General features: G+C 35.4%; 1 protein-coding gene and 1 long non-coding RNA gene across 4 annotated transcripts in view; one reads left to right on the top strand and one right to left on the bottom strand.

The window, feature by feature from the left end:
• The window catches only part of LOC141449067 (uncharacterized), a 27,403-nt gene extending 9,503 nt beyond the window's left edge, over positions 1–17,900 (bottom strand). The window contains exon 1 of the long non-coding RNA XR_012455318.1: positions 17,762–17,900. This is a non-coding gene — a long non-coding RNA (uncharacterized lncRNA). The remainder of the gene's footprint in view (positions 1–17,761) is intronic.
• Positions 1–22,011, top strand: part of sls (sallimus) — a 256,723-nt gene that overhangs the window by 218,299 nt on the left and 16,413 nt on the right. For all 3 annotated transcript variants that reach the window (XM_074118099.1, XM_074118100.1, XM_074118101.1), the window contains 5 exons: positions 7,203–12,890; positions 18,806–18,853; positions 18,939–19,040; positions 20,085–20,237; positions 21,583–21,755. In XM_074118099.1, coding sequence (XP_073974200.1) covers positions 7,203–12,890; positions 18,806–18,853; positions 18,939–19,040; positions 20,085–20,237; positions 21,583–21,755 — 6,164 coding nt within the window. The remainder of the gene's footprint in view (positions 1–7,202; positions 12,891–18,805; positions 18,854–18,938; positions 19,041–20,084; positions 20,238–21,582; positions 21,756–22,011) is intronic.

The raw sequence follows: 22,011 nt of genomic DNA on the forward strand, positions 1-22,011 counted from the left end.
AGAGATCGTAGTCAAAGAAAGCGAGCGTGTCGAAGGGCTAAAGATCAGGAAGCGTTTGCGACCGTTGCAGCCGGAAGAATCTGAGGTAGTAATAGAAGAATGCACAGATTTTCCAGCAATAGACACTACGCCTGAACAAGCTGAGGAAGGAAGTTCGGAAATGGTTGGAGAAGTGCATGATACCGAAGTAGTTACTCTTGAAAAGCCTAAGAAGGTCGTTAAAAAGAAAATTATTAAAAAGAAATCTCCAGAAGAAGGTAAAACTGAAGAGATCCCAGAGGAAATATTAGCACCTATGCCAGATGAAACAGTGGTAACTGAAATCGTCACTTGTATTACACCGGAAAAGGAAGGCAAGCGTGTGACACGAGTGCGTAAAATAAAAACCATTCAAAGTGGAAAAGAAAACGTTAACGTGATCGAAGATACGCCCGACGAAGGCGTCCTCCTGGAAGAAATGCCTGCATTATTACCAGAAATACAGAAAGTGATTCCAACAGTAGTGGAGGACGTGTTTGATAAAGTAACTGTAACCGAACAAATAACAGAAACGAAGAGGGAAGATGGCAAGGTAACTAAAACTAGAACAACCGTGAAAACAGTGAAGGATGGCCGGGAAGAGATCGCAGTCAAAGAAAGCGAACGTGTCGATGGGCTAAAGATCAGGAAGCGTTTGCGGCCGTTGCAGCCGGAAGAATCTGAGGTAGTAATAGAAGAATGCACAGATTTTCCAGCAATAGACACTACGCCTGAACAAGCTGAGGAAGGAAGTTCGGAAATGGTTGGAGAAGTGCATGATACAGAAGTTGTTACACTTGAAAAGCCTAAGAAGGTCGTTAAAAAGAAAATTAATAAAAAGAAATCTCCAGAACAAGCTAAAACTGAAGAGATCCCGGAGGAAATATTAGCACCTATGCCAGATGAAACAGTGGTAACTGAAATCGTCACTTGTATTACACCGGAAAAGGAAGGCAAGCGTGTGACACGGGTGCGTAAAATAAAAACCATTCAAAGTGGAAAAGAAAACGTTAACGTAATCGAAGATACGCCCGGCGAAGGCGTCCTCCTTGAAGAAATGCCTGCATTATTACCAGAAATACAGAAAGTGATTCCAACAGTAGTGGAGGACGTGTTTGATAAAGTAACTGTAACCGAACAAATAACAGAAACGAAGAGGGAAGATGGCAAGGTAACTAAAACTAGAACAACCGTGAAAACAGTGAAGGATGGCCGGGAAGAGATCGCAGTCAAAGAAAGCGAACGTGTCGAAGGGCTAAAGATCAGGAAGCGTTTGCGGCCGTTGCAGCCGGAAGAATCTGAGGTAGTAATAGAAGAATGCATAGATTTTCCAGCAATAGACACTACGCCTGAACAAGCTGAGGAAGGAAGTTCGGAAATGGTTGGAGAAGTGCATGATACAGAAGTTGTTACACTTGAAAAGCCTAAGAAGGTCGTTAAAAAGAAAATTAATAAAAAGAAATCTCCAGAACAAGCTAAAACTGAAGAGATCCCGGAGGAAATATTAGCACCTATGCCAGATGAAACAGTGGTAACTGAAATCGTCACTTGTATTACACCGGAAAAGGAAGGCAAGCGTGTGACACGGGTGCGTAAAATAAAAACCATTCAAAGTGGAAAAGAAAACGTTAACGTGATCGAAGATACGCCCGACGAAGGCGTCCTCCTTGAAGAAATGCCTCCATTATTACCTGAAATACAGAAAGTGATTCCAACAGTAGTGGAGGACGTGTTTGATAAAGTAACTGTAACCGAACAAATAATAGAAACGAAGAGGGAAGATGGCAAGGTAACTAAAACCAGAACAACCGTGAAATCAGTGAAGGATGGCCGGGAAGAGATCGTAGTCAAAGAAAGCGAGCGTGTCGAAGGGCTAAAGATCAGGAAGCGTTTGCGACCGTTGCAGCCGGAAGAATCTGAGGTAGTAATAGAAGAATGCACAGATTTTCCAGCAATAGACACTACGCCTGAACAAGCTGAGGAAGGAAGTTCGGAAATGGTTGGAGAAGTGCATGATACCGAAGTAGTTACTCTTGAAAAGCCTAAGAAGGTCGTTAAAAAGAAAATTATTAAAAAGAAATCTCCAGAAGAAGGTAAAACTGAAGAGATCCCAGAGGAAATATTAGCACCTATGCCAGATGAAACAGTGGTAACTGAAATTGTCACTTGTATTACACCGGAAAACGAAGGCAAGCGTGTGACACGAGTGCGTAAAATAAAAACCATTCAAAGTGGAAAAGAAAACGTTAACGTGATCGAAGATACGCCCGACGAAGGCGTCCTCCTGGAAGAAATGCCTGCATTATTACCAGAAATACAGAAAGTGATTCCAACAGTAGTGGAGGACGTGTTTGATAAAGTAACTGTAACCGAACAAATAACAGAAACGAAGAGGGAAGATGGCAAGGTAACTAAAACTAGAACAACCGTGAAAACAGTGAAGGATGGCCGGGAAGAGATCGCAGTCAAAGAAAGCGAACGTGTCGAAGGGCTAAAGATCAGGAAGCGTTTGCGGCCGTTTCAGCCGGAAGAATCTGAGATAGTAATAGAAGAATGCACAGATTTTCCAGCAATAGACACTACGCCTGAACAAGCTGAGGAAGGAAGTTCGGAAATGGTTAGAGAAGTGCATGATACAGAAGTTGTTACACTTGAAAAGCCTAAGAAGGTCGTTAAAAAGAAAATTATTAAAAAGAAATCTTCAGAACAAGCTAAAACTGAAGAGATCCCGGAGGAAATATTAGCACCTATGCCAGATGAAATAGTGGTAACTGAAATCGTCACTTGTATTACACCGGAAAAGGAAGGCAAGCGTGTGACACGGGTGCGTAAAATAAAAACCATTCAAAGTGGAAAAGAAAACGTTAACGTAATCGAAGATACGCCCGGCGAAGGCGTCCTTCTTGAAGAAATGCCTCCATTATTACCTGAAATACAGAAAGTGATTCCAACAGTAGTGGAGGACGTGTTTGATAAAGTAACTGTAACCGAACAAATAACAGAAACGAAGAGGGAAGATGGCAAGGTAACTAAAACTAGAACAACCGTGAAATCAGTGAAGGATGGCCGGGAAGAGATCGTAGTCAAAGAAAGCGAGCGTGTCGAAGGGCTAAAGATCAGGAAGCGTTTGCGACCGTTGCAGCCGGAAGAATCTGAGGTAGTGATAGAAGAATGCACAGATTTTCCAGCAATAGACACTACGCCTGAACAAGCTGAGGAAGGAAGTTCGGAAATGGTTGGAGAAGTGCATGATACCGAAGTAGTTACTCTTGAAAAGCCTAAGAAGGTCGTTAAAAAGAAAATTATTAAAAAGAAATCTCCAGAAGAAGGTAAAACTGAAGAGATCCCAGAGGAAATATTAGCACCTATGCCAGATGAAACAGTGGTAACTGAAATCGTCACTTGTATTACACCGGAAAAGGAAGGCAAGCGTGTGACACGAGTGCGTAAAATAAAAACCATTCAAAGTGGAAAAGAAAACGTTAACGTGATCGAAGATACGCCCGACGAAGGCGTCCTCCTGGAAGAAATGCCTGCATTATTACCAGAAATACAGAAAGTGATTCCAACAGTAGTGGAGGACGTGTTTGATAAAGTAACTGTAACCGAACAAATAACAGAAACGAAGAGGGAAGATGGCAAGGTAACTAAAACTAGAACAACCGTGAAAACAGTGAAGGATGGCCGGGAAGAGATCGCAGTCAAAGAAAGCGAACGTGTCGATGGGCTAAAGATCAGGAAGCGTTTGCGGCCGTTGCAGCCGGAAGAATCTGAGGTAGTAATAGAAGAATGCACAGATTTTCCAGCAATAGACACTACGCCTGAACAAGCTGAGGAAGGAAGTTCGGAAATGGTTGGAGAAGTGCATGATACAGAAGTTGTTACACTTGAAAAGCCTAAGAAGGTCGTTAAAAAGAAAATTAATAAAAAGAAATCTCCAGAACAAGCTAAAACTGAAGAGATCCCGGAGGAAATATTAGCACCTATGCCAGATGAAACAGTGGTAACTGAAATCGTCACTTGTATTACACCGGAAAAGGAAGGCAAGCGTGTGACACGGGTGCGTAAAATAAAAACCATTCAAAGTGGAAAAGAAAACGTTAACGTAATCGAAGATACGCCCGGCGAAGGCGTCCTCCTTGAAGAAATGCCTGCATTATTACCAGAAATACAGAATGTGATTCCAACAGTAGTGGAGGACGTGTTTGATAAAGTAACTGTAACCGAACAAATAACAGAAACGAAGAGGGAAGATGGCAAGGTAACTAAAACTAGAACAACCGTGAAAACAGTGAAGGATGGCCGGGAAGAGATCGCAGTCAAAGAAAGCGAACGTGTCGAAGGGCTAAAGATCAGGAAGCGTTTGCGGCCGTTGCAGCCGGAAGAATCTGAGGTAGTAATAGAAGAATGCACAGATTTTCCAGCAATAGACACTACGCCTGAACAAGCTGAGGAAGGAAGTTCGGAAATGGTTGGAGAAGTGCATGATACAGAAGTTGTTACACTTGAAAAGCCTAAGAAGGTCGTTAAAAAGAAAATTAATAAAAAGAAATCTCCAGAACAAGCTAAAACTGAAGAGATCCCGGAGGAAATATTAGCACCTATGCCAGATGAAACAGTGGTAACTGAAATCGTCACTTGTATTACACCGGAAAAGGAAGGCAAGCGTGTGACACGGGTGCGTAAAATAAAAACCATTCAAAGTGGAAAAGAAAACGTTAACGTGATCGAAGATACGCCCGACGAAGGCGTCCTCCTTGAAGAAATGCCTCCATTATTACCTGAAATACAGAAAGTGATTCCAACAGTAGTGGAGGACGTGTTTGATAAAGTAACTGTAACCGAACAAATAATAGAAACGAAGAGGGAAGATGGCAAGGTAACTAAAACCAGAACAACCGTGAAATCAGTGAAGGAAGGCCGGGAAGAGATCGTAGTCAAAGAAAGCGAGCGTGTCGAAGGGCTAAAGATCAGGAAGCGTTTGCGACCGTTGCAGCCCGATGAATCTGAGGTAGTAATAGAAGAATGCACAAATTTTCCAGGAATAGACACTACGCCTGAACAAGCTGAGGAAGGAAGTTCGGAAATGGTTGGAGAAGTGCATGATACCGAAGTAGTTACTCTTGAAAAGCCTAAGAAGGTCGTTAAAAAGAAAATTATTAAAAAGAAATCTCCAGAAGAAGGTAAAACTGAAGAGATCCCAGAGGAAATATTAGCACCTATGCCAGATGAAACAGTGGTAACTGAAATCGTCACTTGTATTACACCGGAAAACGAAGGCAAGCGTGTGACACGGGTGCGTAAAATAAAAACCATTCAAAGTGGAAAAGAAAACGTCAACGTGATCGAAGATACGCCCGACGAAGGCGTCCTCCTTGAAGAAATACCTGCATTATTACCAGAAATACAGAAAGTGATTCCAACAGTAGTGGAGGACGTGTTTGATAAAGTAACTGTAACCGAACAAATAACAGAAACGAAGAGGGAAGATGGCAAGGTAACTAAAACTAGAACAACCGTGAAAACATTGAAGGATGGCCGGGAAGAGATCGCAGTCAAAGAAAGCGAGCGTGTCGAAGGGCTAAAGATCAGGAAGCGTTTGCGGCCGTTGCAGCCCGAAGAATCTGAGGTAGTAATAGAAGAATGCACAGATTTTCCAGCAATAGACACTACGCCTAAACAAGCTGAGGAAGGAAGTTCGGAAATGGTTGGAGAAGTGCATGATACAGAAGTTGTTACACTTGAAAAGCCTAAGAAGGTCGTTAAAAAGAAAATTAATAAAAAGAAATCTCCAGAACAAGCTAAAACTGAAGAGATCCCGGAGGAAATATTAGCACCTATGCCAGATGAAACAGTGGTAACTGAAATCGTCACTTGTATTACACCGGAAAAGGAAGGCAAGCGTGTGACACGGGTGCGTAAAATAAAAACCATTCAAAGTGGAAAAGAAAACGTTAACGTAATGGAAGATACGCCCGGCGAAGGCGTCCTCCTTGAAGAGATGCCGGCATTATTACCTGAAATACTGGAAGTGATTCCAACAGTAGTGGAGGACGTGTTTGATAAAGTAACTGTAACCGAACAAATAACAGAAACGAAGAGGGAAGATGGCAAGGTAACTAAAACCAGAACAACCGTGAAATCAGTGAAGGATGGCCGAGAAGAGATCGCAGTCAAAGAAAGCGAGCGTGTCGAAAGGATTGAGCGGCCGTCGCAATCGGATAAATTTGAAGTAGTTGGTGAATGTGCGGATTTTCGTAACGTCGTAGAAGATGAAGGTAAAATTGTTGGTCAACCTCGTGAATTAATGAATAACGCTGGTGCAGATTTAATTAGTAGAAGTGATGAGGGAAATCTTTTGGCCGAAATAATTAAGAAAGCTGCAATAAAAGTTCCAAGACAGAAATCAAGCGTTTCCACGCGTTCTAAACCTTTGACTAGAAAGAAGGTAAGTGTCCATTCTGATAGTTTTCCGGATAGTTTGCCTGTTGATACTGATGTATCTGACAAACCTGTGTTACGTAAGATAAAAAGTGATATCTCAGTGGTAGGGAAAGAAATACCATCGAATTCTGAGGGTGGTGATGATATTATTCCTGATGAAAGGTTTGTAGAGTCTTCTCCTATATTGAGAAGTAGAAAGACTAAATTAACTCCTCAAAAATTAGAACGTGTTAGTTTCCACCCTATTAAATTTGATATAAAGGAAATAGTATGTGATCGCAGTATTTCTCCTATTATAGTTGAACGAAAAAATGTAATTCCCGAGCCATTAGAAAAAGAATCTTTAATTACTACACAAAATAAAAGTGAACTGGTTACACCTGTAAAACACCCAGAAACATTATACACAAATGAAACCTCTGTAAAATCTAAACAACAAAGTCCAGAAATTCATGATCAAAGAATAGTAACAGATAAACATATATTGCCACAAGATCTCAGACAAGGAATTCAACAGCCACATGAACATGATGTAACATTTGATACAACTGAAGATGTCTTTTCTGTCAAAGAGGTACCAAAAATCGTCCAGAAACGAAAAATGGTACCGACATCTACCTTATCTGCAGATTCTCAAGATAAACAGTTACACGAAGAAGAATCACAACACGCAACTGAACAGATAAAATATCCGTCCAAACTTGAAATGCAATCTGAAATATTATCTGACATGTTCACAGGTCGCGACATACCTAATGAAGGTAAGCAAGAAGAAATCACACAACTTGTGCATGAGTTACAAAATTTAGAGCCGTTAGAAGAAACTCCTGAAAAGGCAGTAGTCCAAGAGGTCCAACCTCTTTCAGTGACTTTAGATGAAAAAATACTTGAAGAAAAGGAGACAAAAAAGAAAAAAGTTGTAAAGAAAAAATTGCTTGATGAACCTAGAAAAGAAGAGTTAGGTGAGGAGCCTAAAATAAAACAAAAATCACTAACAAAGAAGGTGGATAAGGAACCTTCTTATGAGAAACCAGAACCTGTAGAACCTAAACCTCAAAAAGTGAAGTTAGTTCCAATGAAAATAGAAAGAAAAGATATCCAGCCTAGCGCCGCACAGTTTGCCCAGGAAAAAGTGGAAGTTCCTCTTTTCGCTACTGTCAAATTAAGAAAAGCTTCCATTGCACAAAAGAAAGAAGTTGAAACTACTCAATTACCGAAATTTCTTCTTAAAAGCAGAATTGCCAAAGTAGAATACCCTCCACCTATTAAACACTTAAACGTCACTGAATTAGCTCCTGCCTTAATTGATAATGGCATTTTGTCAAGAAATTATGAGGAAGCTGAAAAAATTAAAAAGAAAAAAGTAAAGAAGATTAAATTGCCTGAAATTGAGAAAACTGAATTAGAGCAGTACATTCCGTATGAAGAAGTGGTATCTAAAGAACCAGAGCAAAAATCTTTGGAGAAAGTAGAAAAAGTGCTTGTAGAAAAACCAAAAGAAAAACAGGTGGAACCACTGCCTCTGAAGGTAGGAAAAGGAAAGCTGCCGAAAGAAGAAAGTACAGAAGAGGTGATAAAACTTAAGAAGATCCCCAAAAAGCCTGATGAAGTTCCGAAAGAAAAAAGTGAAGCACCAAAAGCTCCAATTACGAAAGAAACTTTAACAAAGCCAGAAGTGATTGGTGATGAAATAAAATTAGAACTTCCGAAACCAATAGACACTGGTGAGCCTAAAGAATCAGAAGTAGAAGTTCTACATGCTAGTAAAGAAGAAGTTGAACCAATGCAGAAGCCAGATAAAAAGAAGAAACCGAAGGTCAAAACTGAAAAACCTGAGGAATTGCCAGAGGAAAAGACCATTATACTTGGTAAACCGAAGAAAATAAGCCCAGAACCTCCAGAAAGTATTACTTTGAAAAAGAAACAAGGCACCCTTCCTCCAGAAATGCCAGAAACCATAAAGCTGAAGCCATTTGATCTTGAGAAACCAACCCCTGACAAAGAAATGAAAGAAATTGAAGGAGTGTGTCCAAAACCTTTTGATATAAAACGTGAAGAAGAAGACGTGCAGCCAAAGGAATTTGACACTGATGACAAAAAAACAAAAAAGAAGAAGAAAAAAATACCAAAAGAAGAAGCTGAAGATGAGCCTGTTGCAAAGGTTATTGAAGAACCTCAGGGAGAAGTAAAAACACCCGAAAAGCCTAAAGAAAAAGTGCTTAAGGTAGGGCTTCAACCAATGGAAAAAGTAGAAGTTAAAGTGATTGAACCAAAGAAGCTCGAAGTACAAGAGTTAAAACCTGGAGAACCATTCACAATGAAGTTGAAAAAAGTTAAAATTCCTGAGAAAAAGGAAGAAAAACCAAAGGAACCACAGAAAATTCTTTTAAAGAGTAGAATAAAAAGAATATCTTACCCGCCTCAAGAACACAAGTGCATCTTTACAGAATTAATTCCACCAGTTTTAGACAATGGAATCTTATCCAGAAACTATAAAGAAGCTGAACAGATAATTAAAAAGAAAAAAGTACAAGTAAAATTACCTCGTAAACCAAAGAGAGAAATTGAAGAGGTAGAAACATTCCCAGAGGAAGAGAGAGTAAAAGAAGAAAAACCACCCGATGTTTTTGATAAACCTAAGCCACCTGCAAAGAAAGATGAAGAACCAGAAGAAGCTACTCACACATTAGTACTTGGTAAAGGAAAATTACCAGATAGGGATGAGGAAAGTGACAATGTTAAATTGAGGAAAATTTCACCAAAACAAGAAAAACCAACAGAAAGTGTGGATATAAAGAAAAAACCAAAAGAGAAAGACGAAGTTAACAAAAAAATAGATAAAGAATATCCAGATACGAGCTTGAAACCACTAGAGATATTGGAATTTCCTGAAAGACCTTCAGAAGAGAAAGAAATAGAAAGTAAAGAGAAAGATGAAGAAACATTAGTTCCTGAAGAAAAACCGAAAAGAAAACCAAAAGTTAAGTCGGAGAAACCTGAAGAAACATTGCCTGAGAAGAAAATAATTTTAGGGAAAGGAAAGAAAAAAGAATCTCCTCCTCCGGAAGAAGTAAAATTTAGAATTCCAGAAGCAGCAAAGCCAAGCGAAGAGCCTGAAGAAATAAAGCTGAAACCGTTCAAAAAAGAAAAACCTGACGATGAGGAGAAGGATAAAGAATTAACCTTTGAGGGTAAGTTGCCTAAAGAAACTCCAGTTGAAGAAATTCCTGAAAAGAGAAAGAAAACCAAAATAAAAAAGTTATCCCCTCAGGAAGATATAATGAAGGAAGATGATTTACCAATTGAACTAGTCGAAGAGTTGCCAGTTGAACCTGAGTGTGAACTAGACACTGAAATTAAACCTATACTCGAAGAAAAGAGAAAAGAAAAGTTAAACCTAATGCCGCAAAAAATAGAAAGAAAGGAAATAAAACCAACAAAATTGCAAATGAAAGAAATTTCACCTGAAGAACCGTCATTCACTACAGTAAAGTTAAGAAAATCTTCAGTAGCGCCAAAACCTCAAGAAACTAAACCTCAAGAAGTGAATAAATTCTTATTAAAGAGCCGAATCACTAGAGTAAAATATCCCCCAGAAGAATTAAAAGCAACAACTACACAGTTACCTAAAGTAACTCTCGAAAAAGGAGTCTTATCTAGAAATTACAAAGAAGCTGTCAAGCGTGAAAAAGTTAAAGAAAAGAAAGTTAAATTACCTGAAAAAGAAGAACCAGTATTAGAGAAGTATGAACCATATGTTGAAGAGAAAGTAGAACCCGAGAAACAAGCTGAAAAGGAAACCATTACACCTAGAGAAAGGCCAATTTCAAAAATTCCTGAAGAAGAAACACCAAAGAGGTTGAAAATTGGTAAGGGAGAACTAAAAGATGAAGGCGGAATTCCCGAAAAAGTAACTCTTAAGAAAGTATCCCAAGAAGAACAAGAAGAAGATATACCAACTCCACAAAAGAAACCTTCAGCTCATGAAGAAGAAACTCAACCTAAAGATAAGACTGAAAAACCTGACGATAAAGTTTCTTTTATCCCTTCTCTTAAGGTTGATGAGCAAGAGAAACCAGAACTTGAAAAATCTTCTACTCCTGAGCCTACTAATGATGTAAAACAACAAGAAGTAAAACCATTACAGACAAAAACTAAAAAGGTGAAGAAGGAAGAACCATCTGAAGAAAAGAAATTGATCTTGGGTCAGCCAAAACCAAAACCTGAAGAAGAATCAACGGAAGTTACTCTTAAAAAGCCAAAACAAAAAGAACCTGAACAAAAACCGGAAGAAAAAGTAATACTGAAACCTATAAAGAAAGAAAAAGAATCGGAAAGTGCACCAGAAGGAGAAAAAGTGACATTGTGCTTAGAAAAACCATCAGAAAAATTTCCAGTTGAGGAAGAAGCTGCTCAAGAGATAATTACTGTAGATCAGCCTGGAAAAGAAGAAGAATATCCTGAGGAAAAACAAATAATTTCTTTGAAAAAGAAACCGGTTGTTAAAATTTTAGAAGAAACTGAAACTAACGTAACTTTAAAAAAAATTGAAGATAGTTACGTTGAAGAAGAAGCGTTTGATACTTTGTCTATTAAAAAGAAGCCTAAAAAGAAATCTGAAGTTATTGAAGGCGAAATAAGTGAGATAACCATTAAGAAAGAAGAGGAACGCACAAGTGAAGAAGAAACTCCAACGGCTGTAGTCATTAAAAGAAAATCTTTACCTAGACCTCTTCTGGAAGATGAAGCAATGATTAAAATTACATTTACAGAAAAACCAGAGACAAAGCCAGAAGAAGAAAATACTGAAGTTGTTACTTTGAAGAAAACAGCTCCAAAATCTTCTCAAGAGGAAGAATTATCAGAAGAATTTACAATTAAGAAGGAGATGCCAGAGGAGATCACGCATGAAGAATTCACGCTTAAGAAACCAGCAAAAACGTCTGTTAAACCCAGTGTCTCGGAAGATGTTAGTGAAGAAGTTACGATAAAGAAATCAAAACCGAAGCCAACAAAAGTTGAAACAGTAGGTGAGGAAGTTACGATTAAAAAGGTCTCTTCTAAGAAAAAACATTCCATTTCTGAAGCAAGTGGAGAGTTGACTATCAAAAAAACTGAAGAAGTTGAGCAAGAAATCCCAACAGAAAAAAAGGTTGAGGAAGAAGCTATAGTTGTTGCATTTAAAAAACCAAAGAAAACTAAAGACGAAGAAAAAGTTAAGGAACCTGAAAGAAAAACCTCTGAGGAAATTTCGGAAGCAGTAACATTATTGAAACCCAGAAAGAAGTCACATCCTCAAAAGGAAGACATTGTGGAATCCGTCACATTTGTACCTAAAACAACTAAACAGAAGGAAGAGGTCGAGCAGGAATTCAAAATAAAAATGGGAACTTACGAAGAGGAAGAGGTGGAAATGACAGGGAAGGTTAAGTTGCCTCGCAAGAAAAAGCCGTCCTTTGACGAAGAAGCTAGTTCAGAAACTATATATGTGAAACAAGAAGTTGAAGAAAAAGTACCTTATACTGTTGAAGAAGGTGAAGATCAGCAAGTGTATGTTGGTTTGAAGAAACCAAAAGTTATTAAAAAGGAGGAAGTTGAACAAGAATTTAAAATAAGTATGGGAAAGTATGAAGAAGAGGAAGTAGAAATGTCAGGCAAAGTGAAACTTCCTAGAAAAAAGAAACCTGTGCCAGTTACTGAAGAGGCTAGTGCTGAAACAATATACATAAAGCAAAAAGAAGAAGAAGAGGTGCCATATACGGTGGAGGAGGTTGAAGAAGAGCAAGTGCAAATAGGAATAAGGAAGCCAAAACCAAAAATTACTAAAAAAGAGGAAGTAGAACAAGAATTTAAAATAAGTATGGGAAAGTATGAAGAAGAGGAAGTAGAAATGGCAGGCAAAGTGAAACTACCGAGAAAAAAGAAACCTGTGCCAGTTACTGAAGAGGCTAGTGCTGAAACAATATACATAAAGCAAAAAGAAGAAGAAGAGGTGCCATATACGGTGGAGGAGGTTGAAGAAGAGCAAGTGCAAATAGGAATAAGGAAGCCAAAACCAAAAATTACTAAAAAAGAGGAAGTAGAACAAGAATTTAAAATTAGAATGGGCAAATATGAAGAAGAAGAAATTGAAATGTCAGGAAAAGTAAAACTACCGAGAAAAAAGAAACCTGTGAGCTTTGCAGAAGAAGATAGTTCAGAAACAATTATAATTCAACAAGAAATTGAAGATGAAGTACCGGAACACGTCAAGATTCCACTGAGGAGAAAATCCTCAGCCAGCCAGTACAACATAGAAGAAGTTGAAGAAGAAGTCCAATTAGGCTTGAGAAAGCCAAGAAGTGCCAGTGTTGTTTATGAAGAGGAATCTCTGGAGCTGAAAGTAAAACGGAAACCTTCTAAACCCCTCATTACGAGTTTTCATCAAGGTAAGAAAACAATCTTAAGTTTAATTATAGAATATTTACAAGTTAAATGAATTAGTAGGAAGCAATTAAAATATCTGGCATTTCTTATATTGAGTTAATTAAGATATTGACCAATCCAAACGGGATTGCAATTAAAAAAGTGCAATACGGTTAATTAAAAAATAATTTAAAGGCGAAATTTGAGATATGAAAATTCTTGGTGAAATACTCACAAACTTTACGGCTATTCTTATTCACAAATCTTCTGCAAACTTGGAAATTGTATTAATGTTTATTTGCTCTTCGTAACGCTATTAAAAAACAATTATTCTGTTGGAAGTTTTTAAAACGTGATAATTTTATGTAGAGGAATTAAAGCAGTTTTACAATGTATTAAAATTTCTGTCCTATCGTATTTTATCATAGTTTTTAAAAATAAATATATTTCTTCTAAGTAATGGAAAATTGATTTTCATTAAATTTTATCTTTAACCCGATACAATCATGCTCATCTTCACTGATATAAAATGTGCATTGAATATAATTGTTTTTCAATATTTCAAAGATTATCTCTAGTGGTTTTACATTTCAAATCTTTACTTCATGTCCGTGACAAATTCTTGGGCACTTTGACGCCGAGTTAGACAATTCTTGGGGGATAGGAAAGTAAAGTCTTTTGAATTTGAGATCTTTTGAAGTTGTCCGCAAAATTGAATGGATGCCTCTGAGTGATGAAAATTCTTCTCTCTCAAAATCACAGCGATCCCGCCAAGGAATTATGAATATATCAGATATCTCGCTAGCCAGATCATTCAACCAAATCTTAAAAATAAAAGTGAAATAAATCATTTTAGGTCCACCTCTTTTTCATATTTTCGAATGAAATAGTACCACTTAAGTACAAATGTATGTTTTTTTTCAGAAATGTTTTTAGATCAAGTGTGAATTGACATAAGGAAGGGCAATTCACTGATATAAATCGGAGTTTGTAGAAGATTTGTCCACTGAATTTTATAATTGCCTTGAGCAGGTTCTTGTTAACATTTCACATCAGAATTTTTTTTTTACTTGCGATATCATAATAATTATTCTTTACAAAAATTGTATTATATATTCTTAATTACCTTAATATGGGATTAATTTAATTAATAATTCCCGCTTTAAAGGAAAATTTTATAAAAGGAATGCCCTATAACACTTACCTTTGGAAAAATCAATGACGTTATAATTTAATTTCCTAGCAGAAATGTTATGTGAAATTAAAAAAAGTAAAGTAATGCCTATTTTTTCCGGTGGACTTACGTACAACTATCAATTAAGGGTCGCGGACTGAGGCGATAGCAAACATACTGTAAATTTCTCTTTTAACCATTAAATAAAATCCAACATCTAGACCGGGAATCGAACCCAGTACCACATTGTGATGTATTGTGATACATATTAGCTTTGCGGGCCTCGCCTCTAACCGCTTGACTACCGTAGCAGCTTAATATGAAATTTTTCTATCTTTAGAAATGCTATTCTGGAAACAAAAGTAATTTAGGTAATTTTTACAAAAGTTATTCATTAGACAAGTTGAATTATTTTCTTTGTAAGTGGTCACAAGTTTAATATTGGGTGACATGAATAAACATAAGTAATGCTGCAAAAGTAAAATATAAACAAAAAGAAGGAGTTTGTGTTATACAATAAGCATTCATTTACATTTCATAAGTTTAAAACCTAGAGATTCACTTACTGTGTAGTAAGCAACATAAAAATGGAAAAGTTGCTAGCTTGGGATTTTCAGCAACATTCTGAGGTCCTACTTTGTGATAGGAAATTAGGGAAACTGAAGAAACATAGAAGTTGACTCCAGCCTAAAAGTTTTACAAAAGGAATAAGGCAGAAAGTCACGAGGTTTCTCCCCTCCTTGAATAGGATACAATTAAGAGGACACTAAGCCAGTTTTTAACCAAGATTGGCGGACGGCCAGTCCGCTAGAATATAGGTGATATATTGGAGACAGTGCATCTAGCTAAGTCAGTGAGCCTGATCTCAATCTAGTCCTGCCCTTGCTTTCGAAACGATGAAGAACTACTTCTAGCTAAATTTCTGAGATTTCCCTAGCTACTGATTAAACTATTTTAGTTTATTATAAATTATATCACATCAGTTACACGAAATAATTTATATATTTCCTGATTTGTCCGTCATGTAATAAAGATCTACATTTTTAACTGGGGCCTAAAATTCGCCCTAAAAATCGTCGAACAACTTTCAATAAAACAAAACTGCACTTTTTATCGAATTTCTATGACCATAAGGCTTGCTTAAGAACGGCTCTTAAAGCAGAAAAGCCAAGCGGAGGTTGTCATGACTTGTCCGTCTAAAAACTGATGTGCTTTAGCACTACTTCATACAAGAGTTAATCAGTACTAATATTTCTAGGCCTTTGTTTGAAACATTCCCTCTTATTTTGGTGTCTCAAGTTGAGCTGTCTCATTATGATTTACTTTGGAATATTATTATACTTTGTAAATACATATATTAACTGACCCTTCTGAAGAACTGAACTTTCTTCATTCTTTCATGTGTAACAGGGTGTTAAATAAACCTGAGCCTCTACTACAGCGGATATTCTATTCATCAAAATCAATAAAAAAAAAAAAGTGCTTATAAACCATGATCCATTGCTGAACCTTTTCCGAGAAAGCTGCCATTTTATAACTGTTTAATGACTTTTTAACGTTTTTTGCCACAATTTATTTATTTATATTTATATTTATAAAAGATTTTACAGGGATTACAGGGATTTTGAGTGCTAAGGATCCCTTAAATTGATGTTATATTTTTACAATGTAATGGCCATTCGTTTGATGTAATTAAATTTACTATTTTATAACTCTTAACCCTGAATAGTTGAGATAATTTTTTGTGGAGAAAAGTCTCCAATTTTTACGGAGCATTAAAAAACTATATACTGGCTGCTTTCTCGAAAACGGCTAAGAACCGGTATGGTGCATACGAACTTCTTTTGTCGTAAATTAACTGTAGCATGCCCCTTCCTACCGGCATTTCAGCCTGAATATGATATACCTACAATGTTCAGGATAATGATAATTTTTATTCTCATAATAAAAAGAATAATTTGATAAGGGGCAAGTGGGCATTTTACCTTTTTATGCTTTTTATCTCACTACCAGCTAAATATTGCTTTTGTCACTAATATTAAAATTATTTAGTAGACATAAAATTCTGGTACTTTTAACATTTGGCAAATATTTTTTTCTATTTTATTCTACTTGATGGGATGATACTGACTTATTCTTCATTCAGGTTTTATTGTGTATTTAATGCAAAGTTTAAAACAATATTTCTAATAAATAAAAAAGCTACAGTTCTTTAAATTAGACAATATTTTTTTATTTTAAGAATATACAAAAAAATTGCCAGTTAATTTTTTCCTTTGGAGCTACAGTTCTTCCAACAGTAATTTTTAATATTTCAGTTAAATGGTTGAAAATTTTACATACGAAATATCGATTTGATTGCAATGCTTATGAGTTCCTTTTCTCTTTTAAAAGTGGAAAGAAAATAAATTCCCTAATCATGTATATTACCTTTGGTTTTAGCCGAAGTAGCACAAAAGTTGATTTTTATCCATTACTAGTGTCGGACTTTGATCCATCTTCAGAGTTAGATTAAGTCAACAAGTGTAGTTAAGACGAAAACATAATTGAAGTGGAAATATCTACACTAAACTGGTTAGCCTACCTCTGATGGCGGGTGAAAGCCCGAAAGCTGTCGGGGGTACAATAAACACGTGTGCTGCGGCGGATAAAAACAAAGATATCGAACACTGCGGGCCCAACCACATTTTCAGTGTATTTCATTTGTGAACTATTGATTGAAAATTATATTGAAATTAAGTCCAGTATTTTATTTATACTTGCTTTAATTTTGTTTTCTGCTTTAATGCTATGTTTAGTTTATGGCTCGTAGGTGCTTAATTTCCTCTGCTTATATTAATTGTAAGTATCAAGGTAACATGAGTATATTTGCAATAAATCTTTTGATGAAAATTATTAACCTTGATATTACTAATTATAACTATCTAATTATTCAATTAACTTATTATTAAATTTATAATAACTTTTAATAACAAATTTGTGATAATTTTTATTTAGTTTTTATGTTTGTTAGTACTAACATAAATATTCTGGTCTTCCGTAACTCAAACCTTAGTTATTCCCTAAAATCCTGTTTTTTGTTATGTTTTTGTTTTTAATTTAAAATTACAGGTTAGAAAAGCTTCTACTTGTAAATAAGCTGTCAAGAGTAACATTAGAGAAGTCATCACTCATCGGTGACCCACCGAAAGTAATATTTATTTATTGACTTGCGCTGCGGGCGAACGCTGTCTCACACTTAGAGTAGGTTGTCATAGAGAGTCAGAAATAAGAGCTGATTGACTAATGATTTAGAACTTGTAGATAAAATAAATTTTTATTAGTGAGATTTAGTCAAGTCTTCAACCATAGGAATGATAAAATAATTAAGAATAAACTGTTTAGTTATAGAGAGGTTATATGGAAGAACTGGTTATTCGGCAAAACATTTTGTATACAATGTTTAGCGACGTAGATTTTGGGACGCTTGGTTGTCTGCGATACTTAAAGTCAGTAAGTCCAAATCAGATTCAGTAGTGCGTTGTATGTCCATGTGTTTTTTGGTAATTATTTGAAACGTCAGTCAAGAAGTCGCACAGGCAAGGGCTTTCTGAATTCGTGCTCAAAAATGAAATTTGAATCATTGCAGAGAATTAGCCATCATTTCTTGTCACAAGTCACTAAAAAGAAGAAGCTTTTTTTTAACTGCTAATCTTAAAGTACTTCTTTTAAAAGCAATACCTGAGTAGTTTGCAGGCTTTCAACGAACGGAATCTGAAATATTTTAGAGCACCTCTTCTGGTGCTACCTGTATAATTGGAAAAGGAGTGTTTAGGTAGCGATTAATTAGTAGGCATGAGTTTTTCTTCTCCAAAGAGCCTGGACCCTGAGACCTACAAAACATGCAGTGCCGATCTTTATTTATCTTAACAGAACCTTCTGTTAGGCTATTCGCTGTTTTGACTAAATTCTATACTCAATCAAAGATAAAATTATCGAAATGTTGGCAAATCATCATTTTTTCTCTCACAGCTTGGGAGATTTTTTCAATATTTTTTTTTGTTATAACAATTATAATTATTTATAATATTTTTTTATCATGACAAGAAATTATTAATTTTGTTTTTTAAAAATGTTGAAACATCATAAGAAGTGTTTTAATTTTATCCGAGAATGTATTTTTTTATTTTTACCTTGAAACTAAATTTATTAAATAGGAACATTAATAAATATCACTTGATTGCAGCTCTTGATTCTGACATATATTATGAATGATTTTGTTTTATTGTTAGCTTGGGTTTGGAAGTTCACTGAAATATCGATTATATTAACTTTTTTAATTGTGAGGCTCGGTCATTGTAATATATATAAGAATGTACATAGTGTACAGCACCTCAGTCTTCAACCAACTTGAAAAAAAAAAATTGTTTCTCGCCAGTTTCAGAATTTATCATACTTAATAAAGGATCTATTTTAATATCTTTTAAGGACATTTTCAATGCAAATGAGAGTTCAAATATGGTTGTTTAGGTGTACTCGTATAGAATTTTTCTTAATTTCATTAGATTTTCACAATGTGAAAAAGAGTTGTAATATACAAAAATTTACTTACATTTGAGTCAATTGTCAGGAATATAATGTACTTTTAAATCTGTAAAAAACGTTTTATTAACAGTAGTCTTTCTAAAAATAATTAAAAATTTCGAACTCAAGAAACTACAATGGTTTGTCGACTTAATTTATAATATGAATTAGTTAATCTTTTGTCTAACTTCATTTTTATAGAGGAAGCATCACTTCACATCACAAGATTTGCTGAAGAACCTGAAGAGGGTAAGAAATTTTATTAAATAATAAAAGTAACTGTTTCTTCTTTATAAACTGTATAATACACCTGCAATAAAAAAATGTTATTTAGCAGAAATTCGTGAAGGAAACGTCCTATTTTCTATCTGTTCTTACGAGGCTGAAACTGAAGATGCGCTAAACCTTGTTGAGGGAGAAAAAGTACATGTACTTGGTAAGTAATACATCTCTTATAAATGTAATATTAGTATCCATCATTATACTTGTGATTGCTCAGAGGAATATGTTTGATTATTATGACCTAACTGAAAGTTCAGACTCGATTAATCTTTTATTTTCTTTACGCGCTTTCAAGATTGAGAAGTTTGATCACTTATTATTGTTTTGAATCCTCTGATCACGATAAAAAAGTTTTTAACCCATTGTCTGTTTTTCATCTGTGAGTGAATCTGTTTAAAAGAAAAAAGTTGCTCTAAGATCAAAGTTTGTATCTTGCAATTATCGCTAAAGTTTCGGCCAACATCGAACAATCGGAAATGGACTTTTCGTACGAAAGCTGAAATTTTACAGTTTATTTATTGTTTCAAGAAAGCTCTAATGAATTTCGGTCGCTTATATTATATTAGGTTCTAAAGGAAATTAATATTTTAGTAGTGAATTAGAGATTTGCAACCTGAAGCATTCTCTAAGGTTCAACTCCGCTATGTTCTATTTTGTAAGTACTTTAAAAGCATTTCTATAATTTAATGTTTGAAGAAAATCGGTTAAACTATTTTTAATTGAATGCAAGGAGTTTCAGAGGCTATCTACGATTTATACTGTTTTTATTGTATGAATGTTTTAATTTATGACGGCATCAGATAAATTTTTACAAGGTTTAAATTTGTTATTGTCGCATATATGACGGACGTTTATACATTTACCAGCACCGATTCAGAACACTTGGTCACTTAACAAATAAAAATAAACGTACTGGAAATGCAGAAAATCATTATTCGTTTTTATTTATAGCAAACATTGAATTTTTAGTGGAAAATAGTTTTAATTATGTGACGATATGATTTTAAATAATATAACTAGGAAACAAAAAACAGAGAATGGAGACTTCGCCTGAAAAGTAAGAGGTTTTTTTTAAAGGGAAGACTGTTGGTATAATTCTGCAATGAACTTATAAGAAAAAAAAGTCAAAATTGAAAATATTCTTAACAAAAAAGAAAACTTATTTTCACGATGATAAATAAAAATTTTGTGTTAATAGAAAGTAACAATCCTGATTGGTGGTTTGTCCGAAAGCATCTGACTGAAGAAAAAGGATGGGTTCCTGCAGTTTATCTAAGAGATGAACCATCTTATACTCTGTATGTGCAAAAGAAACTACATGAAAAGATAGATAAACTGCCCATTTTTGAAAGTAAGTTTTGCTCTCAGTTCTTAATGAATTTGTAATATGAAATAACTTTTATTTATTTTTATTCCATTTCCCAAATAATCATTTAAAGAAAATTTTAGTTTTTGTTTTGTTACTTTTTATTTTAAGCATAGAGAAGTGATTATTGTATTACCAATTTCTTCTACAATAAGTGTTCAATTCTTTGTTAGCATCAAATTGTTAATTATTTTTGGTGTGATGTTTCCGTACGTTTTTATCAATTAAATTTCAATTTTATTTTTTTTCCTCAAAAGAGGTAAGTAAAATAAAATAAACATAACGTTCAACTACTAAATTAGTATTTGTGGGCGGGGTGGAAATCCATACTTTACTATTAACATTTTTCTAACAAATGATAACAAATAACAAAAACGTGGGATTCAAACTAGGGATCTCCCAGTTACAAATCCACGCTTCACAACCACTACACCGACACTTTGTATAGTGATTCCTCTAATTATTTCATTACTGATGATGAAAATTAGACACTTTCCTAAAAACATTTGTACACGTACTGACTCATAATTTACAATATAGAATCCTATTTCTAATCTTAGTGTATACGTAAACGTATTCTTTGTTTCTTTGATACTATCTGGTTTTGTGGTTCACACTTCTCTCAGTGAGTTGGTACTGGTACTAAAACGAAAGAAGGTAAACCTTTTTATTAACGCGGATCCGCCGCTTGCGTCTATCACAGTTCAGTTGTAAACGAAGGCGGATAGCAAACATACAGTAATTAAATATCTCATTTATCACATTAAGTAAAATCCAATTCCAAGACTGGGTATCGAATTTAATACTACAATAAATCTTAGCTTTAGGTAACTTTAGGTAGCATGAAGCTTGGTTTTAGTTTCTTAGACACTAATGTAAATAAAAATCACCCTCACTACTAACATAAACCAAATCAAGAAGATGGATGTAAATCCGAACATGAGTATGGCCAGTGGCCCCGCGACTTCCTTGAGGTCTGAAGAACTAAATCTCTCCTCTCTCTTATTCATATTCTCCTCTTCACATTCCCCTCTCTCATATAGAGAGTGCTAACGCTTGGGTAGCTTCTCTCCTCCTGCTCTTCCCGCTCCAGTTCATCTCATTCACCTCCTATTTACTTATTGTATGTATTTATACAGATTGTAAATTACAAAATAATTAAAGAAAAAAAAGAAGAGTATTGCGGATCCCACTGCACTCATTCACCAATGTTAAAAATTTCGTTTAAATTTCTTCTGATTTTTAAATATCCAAACGCTTTAGGTACTAGATTTTTCTATTTTCAATGCAATGTTATTAGAGATATTAATTACTATAACAAAATTTTCAGAACCTGCACCTGGTGTTAATGTTTACGCTCCAAAATTTGTTGAAAAACTTCAGCCAAAGTGGGCACCAGATGGAGCAACAGTTCAATTTGAATGTAAAGTTGAAGGCAATCCGAGACCTCAGATAACTTGGTTCAGACAAACAGCTATCATCAAACCATCCCACGACTTCCAGGTAACGTGATGAAATATTTTTTGTTTTCTTACTAACAGCAGTACCAAAAAAACGCTTATGTTGTGCTAAAGAGGTCCTCATTACATTCAAGGACCCCCTTGTCAACTTAAGTCTAAACTATTTATTCATTATCCTTTATATATCATATATATATAACATTTATCCTTAAATACTAACACAAAGTATATTAAAAACTTCATGTATTGTATCCTAAAACAAACAATAAAGGATCCATTGTCTTGATCATTAATGATGC

The sequence above is a fragment of the Rhodnius prolixus genome, unplaced genomic scaffold, assembly GCF_049639745.1.
Source record: "Rhodnius prolixus isolate KJV_2025 unplaced genomic scaffold, Rpr scaffold_2, whole genome shotgun sequence".
Classification (NCBI taxonomy): Eukaryota; Metazoa; Arthropoda; class Insecta; order Hemiptera; family Reduviidae; genus Rhodnius; species Rhodnius prolixus.